Here is a 26,866-nt window from a genome sequence, read left to right as displayed (position 1 = left end):
AATTTTCTTCAATCATCATTTGCTACATCATGATCATGAATCATTGGAGGTACTAAGAAATTAATCAAAACATTGATTTGATAGGTCGACCATCTTTGTTGTTTTTAGTAAATATTTCCTCCGTCCCACATAATTCGTCCCATTGGACACGAATTTTAAGAAATATAATGAAAAATGAGTTTAAAAAGTTAATAGAATGTGAGTCCTACTTTTATATATTAATTTTATAATAAAATGTGAGTATGAGACAAATTATGTGGGACGGACCGAAATAAAAAAAATAGGACAAATTATGTGGGACGGAGGGAGTAATGAATAGTATACCATTTCCAAAAGGAAGTGTTACATATAATGAGAATAGACTAGACAGTGGTTGATATTAAAGTAGGGGTCGAAAATAGTTAGAATATTTTTTAAAAAAAATGGAAGATGGTTGGGAATGAAGAGAATTTGTGAATCATCCATGAAAGGTATATCACTTTTCCATTGTTGAAGATTGACCGATCACTGCATATAATTGGTGCGAACCAAAAAAATGTACATTTAAATATCAATAATAATAATAATAATAATAATAGCAGTAATTAATGTGATAATAATGTCATACCAAAAAAAAATATTGGTTTTCTTTCTTTAAAACCAGGTTTTGTCACTTGTACAGTACAAAGAGAAAAACCCTGACTGCATTAATCGACACCCCACCTAATTTAGGACAAGACTTCATTCATGTCAAACAATTTCTAACCCTCATTCATTGGTTTTGGTTCCAATGTATAGGCTGTTCCTGGTCCGGTCGGCTCGGTCAAGTTGGCAGATCCAGACAGAGGTGGCGGTCTATCCACTTCCATGGGAGCTGCCCTCGGTGGAGATGATGGCTGCACATCAACGTCAGGATATGCCGCCTTAAATCTTGCTCGTAGCCCTTCGTCTACTAACCGTACTCCTTGCAGCTGATTGCCGAGTGATAACCACCTGAGGATTCATTCATAGGCTTCAAATCTCAGATTATAGGATAAACTGAGATGCATAGTGATTATTTGGTGTTTTCTGTATATGTCAAAATTCTATCATACACTGGCTAACAAACATCATTCAATTATTTGTATAATATACCAAGTTGGAGATGATTTGCCTCAGCACCAGCATATTTTCTAGGAATCATTCAGGTATAAAAGCAAAGCCAGAATGATGAGATTTCTCATAATAATCAAGCGCTCGAATGATACTCCCTCCGTCCCCGATTAGGAGTCACAGTTTGACCGGGCATGGGTTTTAAGAAATGTAAAGAAAAGTTGATTGAAAAAATTAGTGGAATATGGGACCCACCTTTTTATATTGGTTTTATAATAAAATGTGTGTGAAGTGAGTTAGTGGAATGTGGGACCTACTTACCATTTATGGTAAAAATGAAGTGTGACTCTTAATTGGGGACGGACCGAAATGGAAAAATGTGACTCTTAATGGGGGACGGAGGGAGTACTTTAGAGTTCAATCCTGTCATATTCCGCTGTACTAAATAGAGTGAATCGGGGGCAACCCAGCTTGTTCGGCCTTTTGTTCCTAAAATGTTCCGTACTCAAGACCAAGGTAGGTAGTTTGCGAATTCGACTAAAGGATAGAAAAAAGTAGAGCATCAAATGGAAATATAATTCTGTCCAAGGCATGCAATGCAAGAGTTGCCAAAAGCCATTTTTCATGTCTCTATCCCTATGACACAAAAATACTATTCCCACTAAGGTATGTCAGAAATATTCTGACCAGACAAAATAGTAATATCTGGCATTCTGGCTCTCCATTTATTTCCATATGATGCAACCACCAAACTGTTTTAAAAAACTAAACTATTTATTTTCTTCACTAACATATAGTAGTAAGTATTAGTGAGTTTGAATAGAATGAAGCAAATAAACCATACCCAGCCTGGACATTGTGCATCCTTGCGAACAGTTCCAACTTTCTTGTTCTTGGACTTATCCGCTCCAGCATGGCGTACATCTAAAAAATATAATCCATTTTTTTATGATCATACATATGAGAAAATCCAATAATGATGTACGGCAAAGTGAATCAACATTCCAAGGCCCATAGACTGACCAAACAAGCAGCTAAGCTATCCTCCCTAAGATGCCAAACGTGGTGTGCTAATTGGAGATAATTTAATTAGAATGAGTGTAATATAAGTGTCAGAATGCTTAAGAACATTCTCTTCATTTAATGTTGTCTCGAAAACACTATGATATTTATAATGATGAACAAAAAACATAAAACCAAAGGCAAAAACAGAAATTGATACTTGATTCTCTGTAATTATCTAATGTGCAAATTAATACAGTATCTTATTTCCGCTTTCATTTTGAGCTTTGAAGATGAAGAAAAGAAGAAAAAAAATCCATGGCTGTCAGATACTGCAACTAAATACCAATGCAAAATGAAAATATTTGTTTGTAGTTTTTCATGCAAAACAAGTCTGCAGCAGCTACTTTTCATGTTAAATCCCATATAAACTGTAGTATGATGCAGACTTATATACCAAGTCTACCTATAATGTTGATAAAACAATGAAACACATATATTACCAATTCAGAATACATGTCAGGTACATTCCATTAAATACATATTTTGGCTATCCACACTACTAAATATAAGGTAAAAGCTTGTAAACTTGAACTAGTAACGTTCATTGTAAACTTCGTATTAAATACATTACACATCCAATATATTAGAAGAAATTAAATCATCATGCATATCATATGACATAAGTACATGCTACCATGACTTTTTAGTGGACAATGTAGCTTCACCAAGAAATTTCATGTAAACATTAACATGTGCTTCAACAAATAGTGAATATTATGGAGGAAGGAACAAAAAGGTGCCAGCTTCCATCAAAATGAAAGGACCATCGATGGACGGGGTCGAGTCACGAGTGAGTATTATATAGTAAAATAAATTAAAAGTGTGACTTGGAAACTGAAAGATAGGAGAGGTATCCACTAACCTCATCAGGTTTGCGACTTGTTTCACGAACTTCAGCAACAATCACATCAGTGTCAATATTTCTGTTCACTTCAGGGTTACCCTTCACCCCAACAAGGCAATGCTCTTTGCTGTGGTTTAGCCAATGGCCTGTACGTCCCGTTCTAATAATCCGTTGAAGCTGATTTGTCTTCACCCAGATGATCTCCTCAACACGCTTGTAACCCCAAAGTTCCAAACTGCGCAAACAAAAATTAAAACAGGCCAAGGTGAACATACATGCCCTAGCACAAAAAACAACATACGATTCAAACTGTTGAGTTGATAATATTAGGCGATTTTGCCAGAGACGGAGAAAAATTACAAATGGACAAATTTAAACATATTACTCTCTTGCATAAAAGGTACTACACTAGTTTTTTTGCATAAGAGACAGAAACACAGGTACTTAAGGATCAGACTTCATTTGGAATTACACATTCGAAAATTTGCACGGAAAGAAAGTAAACCAAGAAAGAAATCAAAAGGAAGAGATATAATCAAATACTATCAAATTTATACTCTAGGATAACAAAGCCTAGTATAAGTGAAGCATACCATTCGCGTCCAAGTTCCATTGCACGTCCTGTGACCCACAGAAATATCATACCATCACTCTGTAATGCAGGAACATTAAGAGTACGCATTTCGTCATCAGCCATGGTTCCGTAAGGCAATTCCATATGAATATCCCAAGGTGGATCAGCCATTATAACTCCAAATTGACCTAGAATATCCATTCTAAATGATCGTATGTCACAGTTAATCCACTGTGGTTCTCCGAGCTCTACTTCAGAACAATAATGAGCACTTTGAGGCTTTAATGACTTTTGGGGATGTAAAGTAGCTTGACCCATCATCATAGGTGAAACATCGGGAGTTGAGTCGAGCTCATAATGGACATACTTACATGTCTGTCAAACAGAAAAGGTGTCAGTATTCTGACACCATGTGTAAGCAAATAAATCTCTAAAGGGAATGAAAAGGCACGAAAAATCCACCTTCATGTGACGGCATGTGTCAAGAAATGAACAATCCCCCAAATTCACATCAGTATGTGCAGCAATTATCCGCCGAAAGTGAACCTGTGTTCAATTAATGAAATCTGTTAGATTTAGAATATGAGAGTCCACGTCTTATGTGTCGAAAAACCGAATTGTCTAACATAAAAAATGACAAATCCCTTATATAAGAAAATGTTCAATGCAGCTCTACAGTTTTTATAATGAAATATATGTACGTGACATAAATACCACTCCACTTACCAAAGACCAATGCTTATACAATTTCCAAAGTAAACTGACATCAACTAAAATAATAGGGGAGAAATTTCTACAGATCATTTGTAGTAAGGGAAATAAATACCACAGCACTTACCTTTTCACAAGCAATGAAAGAAATAGTTTGGCGGCGGCAATCTTCTTTTGTCAATGCTGAACAGTACTCTTTCACTTGAGACCCACCTTTGCTTTTAAACTAATAAAATAAAATAAAAAATGAAAAAACAGCAGCACCACCAAAAATAATTAGATTCATATGAGAAGTCATTGCAACAAGCTAGAGCAACTGCAGATATCAACTGATGCATAGCGTCCATACAGGCAACGAAATGAAAAGGCAAACAAACAGATCCATATCAAGGCGTGTATTGCATACTTTCCTATGTAGAAGAGATAACAAGAGGCATGTCTAAGGATTTCACCTTTCTAGGCAGAGAACACTAATAGCTAATCATCAACAAACATATAAATTATGAATTTCCAAAGATCACAACTTATTATGTGAATTCTAAACTAATTCGATCCCATCACGGTACACAAATCAAACGAGTGTTAGTAATATCAGAAGATATTGTTTGCATTCTAGAGTGATCACGATTTACAAATACATAATCATCACAAGTATGGAAAACGAGCCAATTGAGCATCAGGGATTAAATCAAGGTGATTCAAATGGTGTAAGTTGCCCATACAAACACAAAGTGTACATCAGGACTGATTTCAAATAAACATCTTCAATGGAAAGGAAACACAGACACACATAATAATACATATAAAGCAAAGACATTCATCAAAATATCACAAGTCATTGATTTCACTGTGTCAACTAATTCAAATCCATGATAAGCCTAGAGGACAACCAAACCAAGCAAGCATAAGTACTGTACTTCCTCCTAAGAAATGACAAACCTTAGCAGCCACTGCAGTTTCTTTAGCAGTCGGGCGGTGGATAAGGTCCAGAAGCTCCTCCCCAGTTTTCGACTTCTGCATTTCCTTGAAGCTCTTCTTATTTATCAAAGCCTCAAGATCCTTCATATCCTCCTCCTCCGTCCTCGGCTTCATCGAGAGGGAGGGCAGCATCAAGGACTGTCTTTGCATAGGAGGCGGCACCCCAACGCCTTTGGGAACCCCTATCATATTCATCCCCATACTCCTCGGCCCCATCATCATAGGCCCTGGCATCCACACTTCCGGCATCCCCCTCCCCACATCAAAACCACCTCCACCAATCAAACTCTCCCCACTCTTTCCCACCATTTTCCCATCATTCGAATTCAAAGTCCCCTCATTCAACTGCTTCGTTTCGGGCAACTCTTTCAACAGCCTAGTCCGATCGATATTCATAACCATCACCCCCGACTTACCACTCACCACTATCTCATCCAACTCCACACCCCCATTGTCCTCCGCCATCGACCTCAACGCCATCTCAACCGCGAGAATGGCCCCAGAATCGCCCCCAAGCTCCCGGAGCGCCGCCCTCTCGGCCACCGTAGCAGAGGAGTCATTCTCGAGCTTCCTCAGCACAGTGGACGACTCGATGGGATTGAATGGGACCCTCTCCAGCAAACAGACGGCGACCATGGACCTGACGACGGAGAGAGGGCCGCCGCTCTCCTCGATTAGAGCCCTAGGCGAGGGGCGGGAAAGGGGGGCGGAAGAGGGCAATTTGGGATTGTTTTCGGATGGGATTTTGGAAATAGGGTGGGGTTTGGGCGGGAGGGGCTGGGAGGGGAGAATCTGGGAAAGGGGGGTGAAGGGTTTGTTGGGATGGAAAGAGGAGATGGCTTTGAGAGAGATGTCGAGAGAAGAAACGAGGCCGGGGACGAGGTTGGAGGTTTGGAGGGAGGCGATGAGGTCGAGCTGGACGGAGTGGAGGCTGTCGGCGCGGGATTCAAGCTGCTGCCTCATCTCCTTTATGATTGTCATTGATTCTTCGCTAACCTCAGTCTCCATTGTTGAAAAACGGGATCTTTGCTCTTCTTCTCTCGAGGGCTTCAAATTTCAGAGACACCGTTCTCTTTTCTTTTTATTTTCATGAGAATGCTAAATCTTCATCACTCTCAAAAAAGGGTTTAGGGCATTTGCAATTTAGGGCACGTTTAATTGTCAGAATTTTAATTACAAAAATAATCTAATTTCTTAATTTTAAATTTATGTGTATATTTTAATTTTTAATAAAATTGGGAAATAAATCAAAATCTAAATCCAAATGTTTCTTAAGTTTCTTTTTCTTATTTTTAGGATTCTTACATTTTAGATATTTAATGAAGTGAGCATAATTTTATATAGTTATTATTATTAATTAAAAATTTTAAAATTATGAATGATACTTGATTTCAATATAATAAATAACTTTAGTTACAATTATAATTATAATAATAATAATTATTAAAATCTTGAATCATATAATAACAAATAATAATTGTTATTATTTTATAAATTAATAATTAATCAACAAAATCTTATTAAAAATTTAAAATTATAATTCTATTATAATATCAGTAAATTACTATGATGATAATTATACTTGTTATTATATTATTTATGGTTATAATAATATATTATATTATTATATTTATTATTATGATGATGATTCAAATACAAATTATCTGTTGTAATAAATCGGAACGTTCAGCTTGATATGTATTATCACGAACTTAAATAATTATTAAAATTTTTACTATTGACGATCAAAAAAGAAATTTTTGCTATCGACGTATTTAGTGAAATATAAGGAATTTACTGTTCAAAAAGAAAATGGGCCAAATGAACGGGACAAGTTATGGAGAATATGGGCTTCTATTGGGCCCAATAAAGAATAGGTTTTCATGAATTCGATGTTAAAACTTGAAAAAAAAAGGCGATTTGTTTTTGGGATAAAGCATAATGTTGATTTCACATCATTGCCCAAATTTTAGACTGATTTGCAAAAATGCAGACCTTTTGAACTATTTAGAAAAAGAGTTGCTCTCCTATGCTCTCCACTCATGATCCCTAAACCGGATTTATAATTAATCATTCTGATTAACACTTAATCATCCTAATAATATTCTAATCCCTGTAGTTAATTATTTTAGCTCGCCTATAGCTTGGGCTCTTAATATTTTTCTGAGCCGAGCTCGAGTCTGTTAGTATTCCGTATTCGGCTCAGCTTGCCTCGGGTCGGGCACACACCTGAAGACCCTATAACTCAACAATCTGTCACTTGCCACAATCCTACTAAATTTTTAACCCTTTGCCCATTTTGGAATTATTGAGAGAGAATCGATTTATTATTAGGATTAAAGAGTTGAATGTTTAATTAGGTGTTCCTTTATAAGTATCATTAATGATATGAATTATTTTAGAGAAAAAGGTGTGTGAATGTGATAGGCAATATTCTGAAATCAGTATTTTTTTTCCATTTAAATAAATATGAGCAATTAAAACAACTGTACTGAAAGTTCATATTCCAAATTTTAATAGTTTTGGCTATTTGACATTTAATGCCATTGCTGCATGTTGCATATAAAAATGTGTGTTTTCTTTTTTTCAAGTTACATCTATATTTTATGGGGCTGAAAATTGAGTAACGTGGGGAGCTTCGAATAGAGAGAATTTGGCCTTGCTGTTTTTTCTATTATCACTAATTCTAAGCCTGCTCAACTGCTGCTTAAATAAAATGCTACTATGAGTAAAATAAGAGCATTAAATATTGACAAGACCAATTTTGTTCTATCATCTATTCATATATACATACATATTTTATTCTCGTTTTATGCATTTTGAATTCGTGAGACCTTTTGCCAGAGAAGTATTTAATTTAATGATGATATTGGACATATGTTTGTGGTCTGACAAATAATAATTAAATCAATAATTATGATTGATCTCACGATGAATAATTAAAGAATACGAACAAAGGTCCATCATAATCTAATACAGAAAAGTTGAATGAATTAAAAGTCCTGATTCTAACTTCTCAACTAATTCAGAAGAATTAGTTTGATATATTTATCTTTTCACAAACTTCACTATTCTAATTCTATGAATTAAAGCTCTTTCATAGTATAAAATAAATGCCCAATCTAATTTTCAAATTAGTAATCTGATGCCAATTAGTTAAACCAAAGTACCAAACATATATGGAGTAATTAACTAAACATCATTAATAATATTAAATAAATGAATAAGTACGCTGCATCTGGCACAAGTGGAATATTCTAATTAAACTTAATATTCTTACCGTCGTTGAAAATAGTGGTTACATATCTTGAGACAAATAAATCAAAATGACGTCTTGTCATAATGCATGGGATATAACAATTCATTGTCTCATAGTAGTATCAAACACAGTAAACAATTCCCACCACATAAATTTCGCCTCAAAAGCTAAGTTTTATTTCTTAAAATGAAAAAATTGTACGGCATATTCATAAACATATAAGTTTAGAATATAGTGCTATCACTTTAGTATTTTCTTGATATATACGGTTTCACCTTTTGTGCTATATATAAATGGAGTGTTTGTGATGTGAATAGTATTGAGTTTTTGTTTTATTCTCGTAAAAATGTTTTAATTTCTTGTATATATAAAGAGATTAAGTAATGAGTGAAACTCACGTTTAAGTTATGTGTACTTACCTGGCCATAACCTTTTAGACGCAAGTGTTTGACCATCGAACAAACTACTAAGATTTTGGGATACTTGTTTTAAATTACAATTATTGTTAATTTTTGCAATTATTCTAATATTTTTTTTACATTGTTAAGCTGTTTTTATTTATTTATTCAGGTTTTATTTTCAAACTTCACTTAGCACATATTGCGGTACTTGTCTCACATATGGAATAGGTTAATTAACCAATCTTTTGTATTAGGAATCTAGATCTACAATTATAGTAAAAATAGTTTATTTTAGTAGTGTCATACTAATATTTAATTGCTGTAAAAAGTATACGCATACGCGCGTGTCAATCTTTATATGATGTGGAAATGTTCTGAATTGGGAAAATTGTTGGTATCTCTCAAACACGAAAAAGTCATAATCTCTGAATTATGAAGAAACTAAATTCGATACGTAAACGTAGCAATCGTAAATTGTTACTAGTTTTACTTTGACTAATTTATCAATAGATTACTTGTGGGATTAGTTCATTACTTGTAGACTTTTCAATGTAAGAGCGTATTTCACAATTTAACATTAATGAATCATGTATTTATGGTAAATACATACAACTATGTTAACACTATGTGGATATTGGACTTTTGAGTTGGATTGTATATCTGTATACCCACCCAATCTTTCTATCCTATTCAATAGAAAGATATTACTTCAAAATATATTTATCACTCACCCACATTACTTTTAACCTTCCTAAATGCTCATTTTCAAAAGAAATAGTAGGACTATTTTATAGTAGTAACAATACTACTCCGCAGCAAGACCGATGATGGTAGTATATATTGTGTTATTTGGATAAAATAAACATGTTTTTAATTCAAGAGATATAACACATAAAAAAAATTAGTTACTCTTTTCGTTGGTGAATAAAAGAGATGTTGTAATTTTATATATTAATTTTATATTAGTTAAATTAATATTTTGTAATTTTTATGGGAAATTTTTTTGATTTTAGTGTAGAAAAATCCTGTATACTCAATAGTTCCATGGACTATAAGATCATTTTAAATAAAAATAATAATAAAACTTCTCGTAAAACTATCATAGAAAATAAATATTTTCTAATGAAAAAGTACAAACTTCTCGTAAAAATTTATTATTTGATATTAATAAGTATCATTATTATCTTGAGATGGATATTAATTATCAAGGAAAACTATAACTTATGGATAGATACTAGTACTATAAAATAAAGTTTCATTAAAGAAATGATATACAGCTAAAAGAAAACGCTGACCATTGGAAAAGTCTCATTAAAAAAAAGTTTCCCTTAAAATTTAAACGAAAACACGGATGAAGGAAAAAAGTAGTATTAAATTCATTTATTGCGAAAAATAAGAAAAGTATTATCGGATATTTATAAAAATATCGTTTTGGGCTACTACGAAAAATCACAAATACAAATATACTATGTGCAAAAATAATTTTTTAATAAAAATACCAGTACATTATAGAAAGCAAAAGTACCACTTACTATATGAGTTTCGTTCCGGTGGAAATTAATGAAGGATAGTCGTTATAGATATGCTTAAATAGTCTTAGTAATAAAACAAACTATAAAGGGAAACGATAATTATAATATTTTCAGTATAGAATACATGCGCCAACTCACTCATTTAATAAAACTGGTTTTTAGAAGGATTTTATATAGAGATAAATCGAATTTTATTGATAAATCAAATTATTTAACAATGTTAACAAATGATAGTATCTTATTTCCTAGTCACTACTATTCTTTAAGCTCACTATTCTTAATATTTTCTAAATTAAATTGAATTGAATTGTGGGAAAAAACTATATGTACTTATATTCGAAATTTTATATTGTGACAACAAAAATAATAAACGGGTAGCAAATTCTAATCACAATTTAATTATTAAGTTCATGAGTCTATGAGGTTAGATGGTGGGGAACATATTTAACTTTAACATTTGTGTTACATGTGCATCTGTCTGCATATAATTCAAGTAAATTTAAAGCAGAAATTCATGCTTTTATTGGTTAAAAATAAATAACTAATAATGATATAGTAATTAGATACTCCCAACATATGTCCAATAGATAGCCACTTATTCATTTTCCGTACTTTCTAAAAATATCTCCACTCCCTTATTATGTGTTCCAGTTTTTCATTTGATCCATTCCATATTAATTGTCCTATTTTATTATTTTTTATAGTAGATCTCATATTTCACTAACTCATTTTAAAATTTACTCATTTTAGAGCACTCCCAATGGTCCAGCTAAAAACTCCCTTATTTCTCCCTAACTCCTGCCACATCAGCGTCACATCAGCACCAAAATTTATCCCCAGTTTTTAGCCAACTTTTAGCCAACCTCTGCAATGGTTTCTCCCTTATTTCTCCCTTATTTCTCCCTAACTCAACATTTCATTTTTACATCATCACTAATTTAATTGTTTTATTTTTATATATAATAAAGCTAGCTTATTTAATTTATAAGATCAAACAAATAATAGTAATTAAGTTCGTTGTATTAAACACGGGTACACATTACAACGAAGAAAATTAAAAAAAAAAAAGTACACGAATGGAAAAAAAAAATCAAAAAAAAAATTCAAAGAAAAAAAAATTCAAGGGCGGTGGGCGCGGTTTCTATTTGCCCACAATTCTTCGATGATATCGTGTTGTAGTGCTTGATGGGCCTCCTTCTGGTGTATGTCCATGAACGCCTGGAACCGTTCATGTTCGTTGTGCGGTACACCCTGGCGGGCGGACTCGGTTGAGACACCGTGACTCGATGATGCAACACTTGGGTCGTTGGTGACGTCGAGGACGCCTTCGTGTTCATCATCGATGATCATGTTATGCATGATGATGCATGCATACATGATATCGGCAATATCTCCCTGGTAGAAAAAGCGCGTCGGGCCCTTTACCAGTGCAAATCGCGATTGGAGCACCCCAAATGCCCTCTCCACATCCTTGCGCGCAGACTCTTGCCGATGGGCAAAATACCTTCTTCTATCTCCGAGTGGGCATCTGATCGTCTTCAGAAACACGGGCCATTGCGGATAGATGCCGTCAGCCAGGTAGTACCCCATGTTATGCACATTGCCATTGGCCGTGAATTCAATGGAGGGGCCTAACCCGTTGATCCGCTCGTTGAAAAGGGGCGAGGAATTGAGAACATTTAGGTCGTTGTTCGACCCGGCTATACCAAAATAAGCATGCCAAATCCAAAGCCGTTGGTCGGCAACGGCTTCAAGAATGATGGTGGGATGCGTACCTTTGTAGCCGGTGGTGAACTGGCCTCGCCACGCGGTTGGGCAGTTCTTCCACTGCCAGTGCATACAGTCGATGCTGCCGAGCATCCCCGGAAAGCCGTGGGTCCTCCAGTGCCAATCCAGTAGGAACTGGCAGTCAGCTGCGTCCGGCGAGCGAAGGTAGTGCTCCCCAAATATCTCTCGCACGCCCTGACAGAAATTCTTCAGGCACTCGTTGCCAGTCGTCTCGCCGCATTGCAGATACTCATCGAACATGTCGGCGGACCCTCCGTATGCCAACTGCCGGATGGCAACAGTGCATTTCTGTAGGGGCGATAGTCCGGGCTTCCCTGCTGCGTCTCGCTGAAGCCGGAACTCGGGGTAACGCGCGGACAACGCATTAACAATGCGCAGGAAGAGGGAGCGGCGCATTCTGAACCGGCGACGAAATACATCTGCCGGATAACGTGGTTCCTCCGCGAAATAATCGGCGAACAGCCGATCGTGCGCACCAGTGTGGTTGCGAGGGATGTATCGGCGCCGCCGGCGGATTGGCCGTTGGGGGGGTGGCTGCTGCATTCGAGCGATCTCGCTTTGTATGCGGCGGGAGATATAGTTGTTGATTGGGTTGTTGGCGAAACCCGCTACATCCCATCCGGTGCGAGCGGGAGGTACCTCTTCTTCGGAAGAAGAATGTGATATTTCCTCGTCGAACGGAGCACGAGACGATGAATCAGAACTCATTTAATAAAGATGGAGAGAAAAAAGAATGAAGTTTGTGGGTGATGAATGCAGGAAGAGGATGAAATATTTATAGGGGTGGAAATTAGAATATGACCGTTGAGGAAAAAAAATAAAAAAAAATTGATCATCGCCGGATTATCGCCGAACAGCTCCCCACAGTGGCCGGCGATGATCCGGCGATAGCCCGGCGTTAAAACGCCGTTTAGCGTAATTTCGGTAGGAATTTCGCCGGATTATCGCCGAACTCCTCCCAATGGCCGGCGATAAGTCGGCGATATCCGGCGAAAAATCGCCGGATTTTCGCCGTCGCCATTGGGAGTGCTCTTATTACTCCATGCGTCCACCAATAAATGTCTCATTTGATGTTTTACTATTTTTGGTGATGGGCCTCGTATTCCACAAATTTTATTTCACTCACATTTACATAAAAAAAAATAGAGTATATAAAAGTAGGACTCACCTTCCATTAACATTTTCCACTCATTTTCTACTACATTTCTTAAAATTGGCCTTGTATTGGTGGATTGAGGGAGTACTAGCATAAAAATATGACCCACGTTACACAAATTTTTTCTAACTCATTTTCTATTAAAATTCTTTATACATGTGCTAGATCAAAGTGAGACCGACACGTATTGAGGACGAAGATCGAGTACTTAACTTTCCAGATAAGTGGTAGTACTCCGCCACTGCTGCTTCCTCCCCCACATATGTCTCTTCTTTCTTTATATAGTACTATTTTGATGAATACAAACATTACTACTTAGGTCTAGAGAATAATAAAACAAAATACTCCATCCGTTCCATAGTAATAGGAGCGTTTTTCTATTTCCGTCCGTTCCATAGTAATAGAGTCATTTCTCTTTTTAGTAAAAGTCAACACATTTTTCCACATCTACTTTACTCTCTCTTACTTTTTTATATCTTCATCTCTCTACCTTTTTCATTTTCCACTTTATTCTCTCTTTACTTAATTCACCTAACACAATTTTTTCTAAATTTTCGTGCCGAAAAGTTTTGCCTCCATTACTATGGAATGGAGGGAGTATAAAATTGGAGCTGAAAATTGGACTAGGTGAAACGTTGAGTCATGCCTAGATTTGAGATCCAAGGTGTGAACAAAATAAACAAAATCGCATTGACTCCGGAATGCAACTAGTAAATGACAATTCAATTGTAACAATATTAGTAGGTATGGATTGGTGCAGGCATTCCGGAAATTAAATTGAAAATTGATCACCATCTCAATACATTAACATAAATACCACACCAAGTTGTCAATTCATTTACTCAAAAAATAACGACATCATACGTAAATTTATTTCCACAATTGCTTAGATTAGTTGTGGTGGGTTTTAAATTTTTAATAGGAAGGAAGCCCCATCGAACCAACGTGTGGCTGCTACCAATCCTACTTTTTGATTTTTCTCTCTCTATGAGTATTAGAGTGTGAATAGTGGTAGAGAGCTCTGTATATATAGATAAAATCCCAATAATAAACTTAACACATAGAGAGCTAGGAGATAGAGAGAGAGATAGAGAGAGGAAATGGGAAGATCAGCTTGCTGCTCAAAAGTGGGATTGAGGAGAGGGCCATGGTCTGCCAAAGAAGACTCTCTTCTCTCCTCTTACATCCAGCAACACGGCGAAGGCCAATGGCGCTCTCTCCCCAAAAAAGCCGGTATTGCATCTATTCTATGACATACTCTCTCTATTAGATTGTATAAATATAATTAATTAATTAATTAATTGAAACAGAGCTGCTGAGATGTGGAAAGAGCTGCAGATTGAGATGGATGAACTATCTACGGCCAGGGATCAAGCGGGGCAACATAACCGAAGACGAAGAGGATCTGATCGTGCGGCTGCACCGCCTCCTCGGGAATCGATGGTCCCTCATCGCCGGCAGATTGCCAGGTCGAACCGACAATGAGATTAAAAACTACTGGAACACTCATCTCTTCAAAAAACTCAATTCCGACTCCAAACCACCACCGCCACCACCCTCCGCCGCCGCAGCTAAGAAAAAGAAGCCAGCTAAGAAGACCGCCGCCGCGCCGCCGCTGCCGGAGATCGAAACATCCAAAGTGTTCTCGCCGAAGCCTACTAGGATTTCCCCTGCTTTTCCGAGGAACGAGAGCTACGACAGCTTGGGAAGCAGCAGATCGTCGAGCAGCGAGGTCGTGGCGGCTTCGCCGGCCGCCGTGCCGGAGATGGAGCTGTATCATTTCTCCGATTCGTTCGGCGGAGAGATGTGGGAGCAGGTGTATGCTGAGTATATGCAGCTTCTTTAATTAATTAATTAATTAATTAATTAGTTAATTAGTAGTAGTAATTAATTAAATAAATAAGTGGATGGAAGTGGCTGCTTTTATTGTTTTATTATTGTCTTTTTATGTCTGCGCCTCATCATTATTATTTCTAATTATTGCTACTACTATTTCTGCTTACTTTTCCTCCTCTAAATCTTTTCTTCCTTTGTTTTCATAAATTTAGTGCTTAGATTTGCAAATTGAAGTGGACGTTAAAAGGAGACTTTTCAAACATTGAACATACCCGCCAATTGAAATAAGTACTTATTTTTAACAACTAATTATCGAAAAAATAATGAAATTTAGTTATATTATACTGTACTCATGTAACTTTGAAATGAAATGGAAAAATCATGAAACTTAGAATTCGATCACAACTATCCCATGACAAAAAAAAAGTACTTCGAAAATGAAATGAAAAAATTATGAAAATTGAATTCAATCACAAGTATCCCATGACAAAAAAATCAGTTCGTTTGATTGTATATATTGTTGATTTTTTGTTGTCGTTTTTATTCACTATTGACGTCGGTGCTTGATTTTCTCAACACTAAAAAAAATTGGTTGCAATGTAAAAGTAGCAGGACGGACAAGAATTTGACTAAAAACTGGTTGTTCCAGCGAGATTTGCGTAGGCTTAGAAGGGGGTGTTCAGTTTACAAGATTGTATCCAGATTAAATTTGTAATGTGTTTAATTCATGAGATTCAACCCCACAATTCAGTTATAGGTGAATAATCATGAGATAATTAATTATAGCTAACTCCCTATCACTAAAATAATCTCATAATTTAATCGTAAATTATATCTTCTTATTATTTTATTTTAAAAATTGAATACCAACTTATTATATAGTTTGATTTCATATGTTATGACAGGACATTATATTACAATTTTCATTGCTTTATGTCTGTGTCAAAGGTTGGCATAGTTATCACGTGATACATTTCCCTCGAAAAGGAAAGTGAGTATTTAAATAGAACAAGTGGATAGAAATCCATTGAGATCTCAACACCACCTTTTTTGATGGCTTTGTTTACGTTTTTCAATTCATCGGATATTCAACTCATCATATTTCCGGAAGCCATCATTAATTGTTAACCAAATTAATCCCTTCCAGCTATTTTTACTGCATGATAAATTGCTTGATTAGTAGTATAAAATTAGTGTGCCAGGTGCCACTATAACAAAAAAATAGGTACTCCCTTTTGTGCCTATGAAATAAATGTTCCATATAGCTTGTCATAAATTTATATAAATATAATGGGTGTTACATTTCTACTTATATACGTATGTAATAAAATATAAATAAAATTAGCTAGTAAACGTGTGATATTCACTTACCCAAATAGGTTTGACATTTTTTTACCATACGTTCCCATTCTACCTAAAAGAATATTAGACCTTTCGAAAGATGTGATTTCATTATTGTTTGCAATTGCATCTTATCATGAAATAAATGCATTATGATCACACTCTTAAATGATGAATAGTGTTTTTCAATGCTAGAAACTTCTACCATAGCTTCAAATTTTGATTATCCAACCTAATTTCAATCTGGAAACTTTTTGCCTACAACTTAATTAATACGCAATAATAGCTAGTATCCTAGTTTCAACTTTGAAACTTCTATCCTCAACTTTGAAATTTCTATCCTATCACTTTATTTAAAGTTCTACTCCCTCCGTCCCATAAAGATAGTCTCACTTTGATCCGGCACGAGTTTTAAGAAATGTAATGAAAAATGAGTTGAAAAAATTGAGGGATATGGGTCCTACTTTTAAAGTTTAGTTTTATAATAAAATGTGAGTATGAATGAGTTGGTGGAATATGAGGTCCACTACCAAAAATGATAAAAGTGAAATGGGACAAACTTTGTGGGACGAAGGGAGTATTATTGTGTGAATGCGATTGATGTCCTACTTAAAAGGTTTTGTGCATTATTGGTGTACGATTATGTCAACCATGTTTCTAAGGTTTAATAATGCATCATCTTATGCATTTTCTATAATCAATACGAATTAATCCCATAAAATTAGGATGTGTAAATAATATAAATGATATAATTACATACTCCATATTACAGAATAAAATAAAAGGATAATATTAATTTAAATCATAAAATTTAGTCAAATTCTGATTAGTCTCGTAATATTTGAAAATAGAATATTAGTAAATCAGTTCAATTTTTTAGTCTTACAGTGCTCAAAACAAAGTTATTCATTCAAATAAGAATTTTCTTTCTCTATTGTTTTCTTCTTTTCATTCTTATTTTAATAAAATTACGTTGTCTCAAGAGCAACAAAACATTTCGTTTTGTATATAGATGTATCAATTTCCTCGGGAACTTCTTGACGTAATATTATAATTTAAAATATTATAGGATTGGCCTGAATTTGATCAAATTTCACAATTTAAACGGTTATAATCTTTAAAATAAATTTTTCGTATCCATAAAAACTAAGTCAAAATGAGATAAATTTTCCGGTTGCAAGTTGATAAAATATCAATAATACTTACTCCTTCAGTCGCACCGAAAATGACTCACTTTCCTTTTTAATTTGTCTCACCCAAGATGACTTATTACTAAAAATAGAATCTCATTTATCTCTACTTTATTCACACTCTCTTACTTTATTCTCTCCATCTAACACATAAAATAAAACTGTATAAAATTTCATACCGCCCAAGGAATTGAAGGAAAGGGTCATCTTCTTTGGGACGGAGGGAGTATTCATTAGATTTACATGGGGAATGAATGCATTGATAGAATACGTGGGGGAGTAATAGTTTTCTCAATAAAAGAAGTCCATTAAACTAGAACGTACTAGTGCGTTACCAGAAATATAATTTACACCAAACTCTTAAGTCTTAATGACAGAGTATACAACTCATTTATCATAGAGTTATCTATCTTCCCTACCAAGGGCCCCTAAAACTTGTAAATTGATCTTATTCATATTCGTTCATTTGCAAATATATGGCCAACGTTAGCTCTTATATTGTTGTAATAGTAAAAAAGGGGTCTCTGATGATTGTGGAGTATCTTGCTATTTTTCTATTAACTATTCTTTGAAACTTCAAAGAATTACTATTGCACTGCAATAATCAGAGAGTACTAGTTCTTAACAAAGCTCACCTACTTCTCAATAACTTAATAACTTTTAATATATGTTAATGAAATAGTGCTATAGAATCTCTTTGATATTTGGTTAACTGCTTGATTAGCAAATTTACTCGCATATATTTATATGCTCTCAGAAGACTAATGCTAGATTTCTATTGGCCACTTGCGGAATGTCCAGGCTTTTACTCTAGTTGTGGTAATTTGAACCTGTCGACCTATTTTTAGGTTGATCTTCAATAGTTTAAGTTTGTATAGTATGTCTTTGTCTACTCTATTTGTAGTTCAATTTCACTGTGGCCATGGGTGTTTTATAATCTGTAGCAAACGCAATACTAAAGTTCAGAAATTTGTTGAACAAATAAAGTTTAGTAACTACCTTCTATTTAATGTACTAGAACTTATTTGGGGAACTAATCATGGGCCTACGAAAATGGGCTACAAAATTAAAGGTAAAAATAGATGGACGCCCATTGAAATATTGTGGTGCCACCATAAACTTTTATCTTTCCTCTATCTATTTTAAAGAACATCTCTCCTATTTCTTATTTAACATGTTTTTTTTCTTTTTATTTTATTTTGTTTGTTTTTTCGTTTAGTGTTTTCTTTCTGACATTTTCACAAAAAATTTTCCTGGTTGACACACAAAAAACACTATAATTAATCTATGTTAAACTAGAAATGTTTCGCTCGGAATGAGAAGGTAAATGACAATTAATATATTAATCACAAATGAAAAGCTTTTCATTTGTGCACAGAAAATGTAAATGAAATCGGATTATCAATTAATATTTGATCATCGCAAATGAAAAGCTTTCATATGTGTAACTTATATACTATGTATATAGGAAATGCTTCATATCAGAATTATCTTAAAATAGAACTTCAGAACTTATTAGTTGGCGATATAAAATATATCATTTGGCTGCACGAAACATATAAGTTACTCCAACCGACATATTTCGTGTCACCAATTTACGTATTTTGAGCTTCAACTAATAAGTTTTCAAATTTTTAATTAAAACCATTCCCTATATATTTATATTTGAAATTAATTAATATTTATTAGTATATGGAACTACAATTACTTCTAGAAATACGAGAGATAAAATCATAAAATTCTTATATTTCCACGTGTGATCAAGATTGTTGTGGGTTACTTATTGTGTTATGGTATATAAATTTAAATGGGATTATATGCTATGCAAATGTAGATACGGAGATACAAACAATGATTAGGTGGCCTATATATTGCATCCTTCCTTTAATTAATTATGAAAATATAAACTTTTACGGCCTTCACAACAAACCGGGATTTCGGATTTAGTGGGAACACCACTCTAAACACCCAATAATGAATTTCATGTCTCCCAAGGATAATTTCAAAGGCCGGCCACTTCTATAATTATTGTTAACGGTTTAACACACTGGTAAATTTCTTGGTTATATAATATCGATACAAAAATATAAGGGGTTCTAATATACAAAAACTTGATATTGATTAAAATAATCTAATTATAAAAATTTAAATTAAAAAACCACTTTTTTTTAAAAAAATAGTTTTAATTCTTAATATTCATATATGAATAGTTGAATACTCTCGTTGCCTACTTTAATTTCCTTTCGCCTCTTCATCACATTCTCATCTTTTATCTTCAAATTCTCTACAATTAATTAATACAAGCTCAAACCAATCACTAAACTTAAATAAATGAATAAAATGACACTCCAAGTTTTGAATTTTATAAAATTATGAAAGTAAAAGTATCAGTAACAATTTGTAATATATTACCCCATAACCAAATTAAACTATATATAAAACACAAAATAAATAATCTTAAGCATATATTAAACGAGATTAGTGCTCACTACTAACGAATAATGCTTGTAAAAAATATGTAGCATGTCATTTATCTAAACCTATATATATTAAGATTAGAATTTATAAATTTGTGCGTTTTATGGATTTAGTTGGCGTATATGTGTGTACAATGTATATGGAAGTGGAAATGCAGTTTTTTTTTCTTTTTTCTTTTTGGTTTAACCACAGGCGTAGCAAACCCGTCTTTTGGTGAATTCGACTAATCCTGCTCGACTGTCCTTGCGGATTAAGGCCAAAAGTCTTCAACGGATGACGGGGTTTGAACCCGTGACCTAAAGATCACCACAGTTCTGCACTGCCAACTGCGCTGCAACCCATTGGTAAACTACGATCTTAATCAAAGAAGTGATAAAGAAAATATTTCCCTAGAAGAATTTATCATCCAACAAATTCTTTTAGTTGCATTTATGACCTTGAAAACCGTGCAAGTAAGGTGAATTAATGATTAAAGCTAAAGGCCTAGGGATAAAAATCATTAATCAAAACATGGCAGATTAAATTTATCTATATAGTTTTCAATTTGTTGGATCATATACGTTCCGTAGGCTTCTCTTTTGCAAGCTATTGTATACAAAGCTAGCTGATTACATACTATACTAAACATCAAAGTAAGAATAGTTTAGTACTAATAACCAAACTATATAACTAATTTAAAATAAAAAATGACATGGGAACAAAGTAGAAAACGAAACAAAGAAGAAAAGTAGGCATTATTTGAGGGTGTATGAGCTTTAATGTCGGTTACTTTTGCAAACGAATTCTACATAACAATGCATAGAAACAACATTAAAGTGGCTCGATAATGAAAGCTCACTCAAAGGAAAAGCAAAAGCAAGCCATTCTTCTTTGACTGCTCCACACTTGTACAAAAATTGCATATGTCATAGGAGTATATATATATGTATGCAGATGCAACTTGATTAGCAATCATTAATCACAATTAACCTTTTTGCTTTCACACCGTGACAGTGAGTATTCATATATTAATTCCTCCCTTTCCATGCTTTACCCTGCCATCTCTTAAAAACCCTAACCCCATACCCAAGATTTCCCTCCTTTTCCCCACTTTATTCAAACTACCCTCCAAATAAATATCAGCCCCTATTGCAATACCAAAATCAAGAAATGGGTAACTGCCTGTTCGGCGGTATGGGAGACGGCGTCGGTGGCGGTGAAGTCATCAAAGTGACCAACGCAAACGGGGGCGTGATGGAGTTCCACTCCCCCGTGACGGTGGAATCCATCACCGACGAGTTTCCAGGCCACGCCATATTCCGGAGCCAGGACCTCTTCTGGAAGCCGCTCCCCCACAGCGACGTCCTCGCCGTGGGGGAGTCATACCACCTCCTGCCGCTGCTTGAGAGCAGCGGCAGTGGCGGGGGGAAGGCACGGGTGGGGCACGTGAGGTCCAACAGCGCGCCGCCGCAGCAGTTGGGGTCGGCGCAGTACAGGATGTCGGTGGACAGCAGGGGGTTGGGGAAAAGGACGGCGGAGGAGGCGGGGGCAGCAACGCGGGGCTTTTGGAAGGTGAAGCTGGTGATCAGCACGGAGCAGCTGCTGGAGATACTGGCGGAGGAAGGGAAGACGGAGGAGCTGATCGAAAGCGTTAGGACAGTCGCAAAGTGTGGGAGTGGGTTGGGAGGATTTTCCGACCATTGGAGCCTTTCCAGTAGCAAAAGGAGCAGGAATGCAGCTTCTTCCAATAACGATAGCAGCTTGTTAGAGTTTTGACATTATCTTCTTTTTCTTTTCATAAGTTTTTTTTCTTAATTTCGTTACATATAGTAAATTTTTTTTTCTCGTTCTGTATATCTTCTACGTTTCCGATTCTATGTTTCCACTATCCATTACCTTAGTTGAGTAGTTCTGTCATGTTACTTTTCATTTTTTATTATTCAGAAGGTAACTAAACCTATTAAAATTTAAAAGCCATATAATAAACTATAGCTTAACCGAACTGTGCTTACTACTTTTGAGTTTTGACTCACTCATATACAAAGGACCATAATTGTTGTAAGGTTACATAATTAAAGGTTGGTGAGATAAGTTGTACATAAATGGCTGCTAATATCTTAGCAGATGAAAGGTTGAGCTCTAGTGAATACGAAAACTCCACCACCTCCAACGGCACGGCCCAAAAGCATATTTCTATCTAAATATGACAGGTAGTACAGTCCACCAACAGATCGACTGCATATCATCTTTGTATTAGCTAAACTATCAACTATCTGTGATTATTATACTCAGAGTAGGACAGCATACCTCTGAGAACTCGGCCTGACAGGAAATTGAGCTTTGAAAGATCTAATAAACTGCAGGATCTAGAAACAAGATATGATATGTTATTCAACTATTGCCTTAAACTTGTTCTACGACAAATACTTGATGCTCACATTGTTTATTGACTTCAAGTGTATAAACTATAAACTAATTTCTCACCCACCCTGATGGCCGTGTCAGAACAGGACCGTACATTATTTCATGACAAAAGTTACTGAAGAAACAAACGTAATGTTGTGGAGGATTCTTTTTTGACAAAATGATTTAAGAAGAAAAGATGCTTAATAACATCAAACTAATCACTGGTATTGATTCTGGAAACTAACCATCATAATCAACTTTGTGCAAAAGTAAAAATTGACCGGGGTAGTATCAAGCCATGTGTTTAGTTTTTACCTGCAAACTCAAAAATGACCGGGGTAGTATTGCTGGAGCTAGTAGAGCTTGTAACTCTTCACCAATTTTTATGTTTTGAACAGCTATCTGTTAAACATAAAGGAATGAGCCAAACATACCTCACGCTTTGATATATGCATAAAAGTTGCATATCGTCTGTCTTATGACACAAAATCCTGTTAAATGTGTTCGCATCAAGATAGAGATTTGCTAGTTATCTCATACTGCCAGTCACTTAGAAAATCATACTAATCCAACAGCTGAGATGGATTAACTTATAGGTCTGAAAACAAAAGTATACGGAGTAGTATTTAATTACAGAAATGGTGACTCGGTTAAATGCTTAAAGTGTTGCAAAAGGAATGGTCAGATTTGCAATTGAAAGTATGGAGCTACGTACACCACATGATCAGATACATACCTCTTCAAACTCAAGATAGATATTTCGAACAGAGACCGTGGAAAATTTTGCAGACACGATCAGAGTTGCACCTTCATGCTCCTGCACCAAGAAATATATGCATAGGCATTCTTAAACTACAGTTTTTAAGAGTATGACACTACATAATATCCAGCAGAGATAGTGTGTTTAAGATTTATTAAATAACATAAAAAGGAGTCAAGGAGGTAAAAAAATTTCTTGGTTTACCCAGTAAAGATAGTGTCTTTAAGATTTAATTCCTGCTCAAAAAGTAATGGGGCTTTCCTGATAGAGATAAATATTCTATAGTGAAGCATTAGAGATTGAACATCCCAAGCGCATGCTGCTTGTAGCAGATTTGTCGGAGGAATCCTACCCTCACAAGGATAACAAAACATATAAATGTCTAATCAACTTGGTAAGTTAAGTAAAATGGCAGTAATAACTAATAGTAATAAGTAGCAAACAGTAGTAAGCAATCTTGCGAACAAAGTCATCAGCAGCTTAAACATCAGGCTTCAACTGGCATCAGTGATAAAACCGGACCGTCTTAACTGTACCACAGGTCACAATAACAGCACAGGACTCTAATAATTTACACAGTAAGGTCCACAAGAGAGACTACAAATATTATGGAATATATTAACAATCTTAACCAACATTTAACAGAGAGACTGAGAGACTTCAACCAAGATTTAACGATTATTTTTTTATAATATTCACGAAGAGGATTTTATTTATGGATATGGAAGAATATTTAGGAGCCAACTACACGACAGAGTAACTAGGTATCAACAGAATGATGCTAAAAAAGTGGCAGACTTTAGGCACAGATGACAATTTTAACTATTGTTTTGAGGTCCTGAAAGAGCTTATGATTGAGTTAATGCGATTTACTAACTGGATAGATACTTATTTAAGCTTAAAGGCAAACCATAGAAAGATACGGTTAATGGTACGAAGTCAGGGTCTCTGATGATTGGAACGTTGACCGAGAGTGTACCTATGCAAAATGAACTATTTGCAGGTGGAGAGAGAGACGAAGAAGAAGGAAAAGATAGCAATTGCATTACTTCATAAATGGAATCATACAATGTAGCATGTACTTATTTATAACTAATAGAGAATAACCGTGGTTGTTAGCTCGAGTCGACTAACTTCCTGGCAAGCTGGTGAAACCACGAGCTCAGTCCACAGCTACGCACACATGCAGATATAATCCTACTAATTGCGCATGGGTGTATGTTGCACATGCAATTTATACCTAATACTCTTTCATGTACCAATTACCTACAAAACTTTTGCAATTGGGGATAGCTAAATGTATGACATATATGCTACTGTATTTATTGCATTATAGGATCATTCCCAAGAAAAAAAAGAGAACAATAACAATAAGTAGAAGCACCTCCAACAGATTAGGTATGCTCCATCTTACAATATTCCGAACTACACCTTCCCTGGATTGATCATCGCACTCAAACTTTTGATATATTTGATCAACCTGTCGACGAAAGCAGCTGATATTCATCATACAGAGGAGACATACAAATGAGCATAACTAGGTACTACCTCAAAGAAAGGGAGAGTTTCAGCAGACTGAAAGAGAATGACAACATCAGAGGCGGACGTGTACTGCAATCGCCATGTGCCATCCAACAAACTCAACTGAATCGGCTCCCCTGCATCAAAACTTTCAACATTCACCTGCCAGAATACACCACATTCGATCAATTAGGCATAATTATGCATATGTAGCATCCATGAGCGAGAAGGTATATAACCCCTAAATTGTAAGTGCAAACAACAAACCAGAGCTTCCTCGATGGCGGAGCGTTGAAGGGGCGTAGCAGTTAGGCCGCGATTGGTGTCGGTAACAGCTCGCAGCAGTTCGATCTTTCGATTCTCGACTTCAATTTCAGATTCCTGGCCACAACTACTCCGACTAAGACGAGTGACTAAGCGAAGAAATAGTGTAACCGTAACAGAACAGGCGATGCTGAAGGAGAATTAAGGAGATACCGTGGTAACGGCGGCGGCGGCGGAGAAACGCAATCGAGAAGGAATTCTGAGCCTTTGTGAAGCCGCCGGTGAGAATTTTGGGTTGAAGGAAATGAGAGGCCGGGAGAATTGGACAGTTGAAGTTGCGGCATCCATTTGAGATGACAGTTGAATAACTATGATAACTAGCTTTTAAATGCTACTCCTAATACTTAAATAAATATTTGTATCTTGAAGAAGATGAAAAACATGACATATGATTATTAGATGAGGAGTAGTAGTATTTTTTTCAATTGAATATATACTTATGAAATTATGTATTGTATGTTGATTTAGTTTTATAATTAACATACATTTGATAAATTAAGAAGAAAACTTAATCTTGTCGAAATTTTTTAGGTAAGTGAAGTGCATAATTTTATTATTAATAATAATTGTGATTGCTTTTATAAAATTGATTGTAATAAATTTGTAGCATTGCATATAAAAGAATCTTATAAATATATGAAAATCGATTGTGCAATAATATCTAAAATAGCCGATTTTATATCTATCTTTTTTAAAAAAGACCCATTGCTCTCTCCTTCTAAGGTCATCCACAAAGCTATATCTTATTATCTCTTAACCTTCTTATCTCTTCACTATTCCTGGGTATCATTGTAAACACATGCATCCATCTATCTCTTAACAATCTCATCTCTTAACTATTCATTCAATTTTATTTTTTATTTTTTATTTTCAACAAATCCAATTAATAAAAACACACTTCATTAAATAAAATAAAATTATAATTTAAAATCCTAAATAAAATAGAAAAAAACACATTTCATGTGTGGGAATGGTTTGATATTTACAGAAGTGATTGGGGGATTAAAAAAAATAGAATTTTTTTTTTTAAAAATAAAAAATAACGGCTATAAACGGCTAGTATATTTTTGTGAATTTTTTTTTTAAATTTTCGAATTTTCTTGAATTTTAAAAAAAACAAAAAAAAAACATTTTAAACGGATATATACGATGCCCATTCGCGGACCGGCGAGTGGGCGTCACGCACGAACCACAGCACGCCACGTCGCCAAGGCGCTTGGCGAGCTGTCTCAGAGACGGCTCCTCCGGGCGAGACACGCGATGAGATGCACTCCGCATCGCCGTCTCTTATCCGGCTCGTCTCTCCGAGACGAGATGGAGACAGCAGCACGATGCGCGATGGATGCTCTAATGTTCTAGTGACATTCTTCCCTTTTTTTCCCATTCTATAATTCTATAATTACTCGTTTTCCTTCCCATTTAATTTCCTCCCAAATCCTCATTATTGATTTTCCAATTTTGCTCTTTTATCTTCTACTATTAATACTAGTCCTACTTGTATATTGCCTACACAATGGCAATACAAATACAATCCACAACTTCTTGCATGCCACCACCCAGTTAATTCTGATTAGGATCTATTTCAACTAAGTATTGCCTGGATCAACAAATTTAAAAAAATTATTATCGAGTGATGAAAGTACAAAGGATCT

General features: G+C 35.3%; 4 protein-coding genes across 8 annotated transcripts; 2 read left to right on the top strand and 2 right to left on the bottom strand.

Moving 5' to 3' along the window:
• Positions 1 to 604: 604 nt before the first annotated feature.
• MTA (mRNAadenosine methylase) lies at positions 605 to 6,362 on the bottom strand. Its single transcript, XM_048094315.2, has 7 exons — positions 5,205 to 6,362; positions 4,393 to 4,491; positions 4,017 to 4,100; positions 3,574 to 3,929; positions 2,999 to 3,215; positions 1,916 to 1,995; positions 605 to 972 (listed from the first exon to the last, which is right to left on the bottom strand). The coding sequence occupies exons 1-7, from the start codon at positions 6,249 to 6,251 to the stop codon at positions 741 to 743; spliced, it is 2,115 nt and encodes a 704-aa protein (XP_047950272.1). The 5' UTR covers positions 6,252 to 6,362; the 3' UTR covers positions 605 to 740.
• Positions 6,363 to 14,419: 8,057 nt separating this feature from the next.
• LOC125197027 (transcription factor MYB1-like) lies at positions 14,420 to 15,381 on the top strand. Its single transcript, XM_048095719.2, has 2 exons — positions 14,420 to 14,612; positions 14,690 to 15,381. The coding sequence occupies exons 1-2, from the start codon at positions 14,480 to 14,482 to the stop codon at positions 15,223 to 15,225; spliced, it is 669 nt and encodes a 222-aa protein (XP_047951676.2). The 5' UTR covers positions 14,420 to 14,479; the 3' UTR covers positions 15,226 to 15,381.
• Positions 15,382 to 20,246: 4,865 nt separating this feature from the next.
• On the bottom strand, positions 20,247 to 25,534 carry LOC125196534 (Plastid-lipid associated protein PAP / fibrillin family protein). 5 transcript variants are annotated; one of them, XM_089057561.1, is made up of 8 exons: positions 25,368 to 25,534; positions 25,158 to 25,290; positions 24,918 to 25,052; positions 24,754 to 24,849; positions 23,346 to 23,426; positions 22,925 to 23,011; positions 22,511 to 22,569; positions 20,247 to 20,550 (listed from the first exon to the last, which is right to left on the bottom strand). In XM_089057561.1, exons 1-8 carry the CDS (start codon positions 25,496 to 25,498, stop codon positions 20,475 to 20,477), a joined length of 798 nt encoding a protein of 265 aa, XP_088913687.1. In that variant the 5' UTR covers positions 25,499 to 25,534; the 3' UTR covers positions 20,247 to 20,474. The 5 variants fall into 5 exon arrangements, with proteins under 5 accessions (XP_088913687.1, XP_088913688.1, XP_047951050.2 ...); XM_089057562.1 differs by having other exon boundaries at positions 20,247 to 20,555; positions 25,368 to 25,533; XM_048095093.2 differs by lacking the exon at positions 20,247 to 20,550 and adding an exon at positions 22,197 to 22,438 and having other exon boundaries at positions 25,368 to 25,532.
• LOC125196535 (uncharacterized) lies at positions 20,996 to 22,103 on the top strand. Its single transcript, XM_048095097.2, has one exon. The coding sequence runs from the start codon at positions 21,374 to 21,376 to the stop codon at positions 21,977 to 21,979; it is 606 nt and encodes a 201-aa protein (XP_047951054.2). The 5' UTR covers positions 20,996 to 21,373; the 3' UTR covers positions 21,980 to 22,103.
• Positions 25,535 to 26,866: the final 1,332 nt, after the last annotated feature.

The sequence above is a fragment of the Salvia hispanica genome, chromosome 4 (assembly GCF_029641045.1).
Source record: "Salvia hispanica isolate PSC_SH4W2 chromosome 4, Shi_PSC_v1, whole genome shotgun sequence".
NCBI lineage: Eukaryota > Viridiplantae > Streptophyta > Magnoliopsida > Lamiales > Lamiaceae > Salvia > Salvia hispanica.
This window is presented reverse-complemented; position numbering and strand designations above follow the sequence as displayed.

What these genes read in the sequence shown, in the direction of transcription:
- MTA (XM_048094315.2), bottom strand. Translation starts at nt 6,251, where the DNA reads ATGGAGACTGAGGTTAGCGAAGAATCAATGACAATCATAAAGGAGATG. An exon ending in ATGGAACTTGGACGCGAATG is followed by an intron (nt 3,216 to 3,573) that starts GTATGCTTCACT and finishes TTGTTTGCGCAG; the next exon opens with TTTGGAACTTTGGGGTTACA. An exon ending in ATGCACAATGTCCAGGCTGG is followed by an intron (nt 973 to 1,915) that starts GTATGGTTTATT and finishes ATGAATCCTCAG; the next exon opens with GTGGTTATCACTCGGCAATC.
- LOC125197027 (XM_048095719.2), top strand. Translation starts at nt 14,480, where the DNA reads ATGGGAAGATCAGCTTGCTGCTCAAAAGTGGGATTGAGGAGAGGGCCA. An exon ending in CTCTCTCCCCAAAAAAGCCG is followed by an intron (nt 14,613 to 14,689) that starts GTATTGCATCTA and finishes TAATTGAAACAG; the next exon opens with AGCTGCTGAGATGTGGAAAG.
- LOC125196535 (XM_048095097.2), top strand. Translation starts at nt 21,374, where the DNA reads ATGGGTAACTGCCTGTTCGGCGGTATGGGAGACGGCGTCGGTGGCGGT.
- LOC125196534 (XM_048095093.2), bottom strand. Translation starts at nt 25,498, where the DNA reads ATGCCGCAACTTCAACTGTCCAATTCTCCCGGCCTCTCATTTCCTTCA. An exon ending in CCGCCGCCGCCGTTACCACG is followed by an intron (nt 25,291 to 25,367) that starts GTATCTCCTTAA and finishes CACTCGTCTTAG; the next exon opens with TCGGAGTAGTTGTGGCCAGG. An exon ending in CCGCCATCGAGGAAGCTCTG is followed by an intron (nt 25,053 to 25,157) that starts GTTTGTTGTTTG and finishes GTATTCTGGCAG; the next exon opens with GTGAATGTTGAAAGTTTTGA.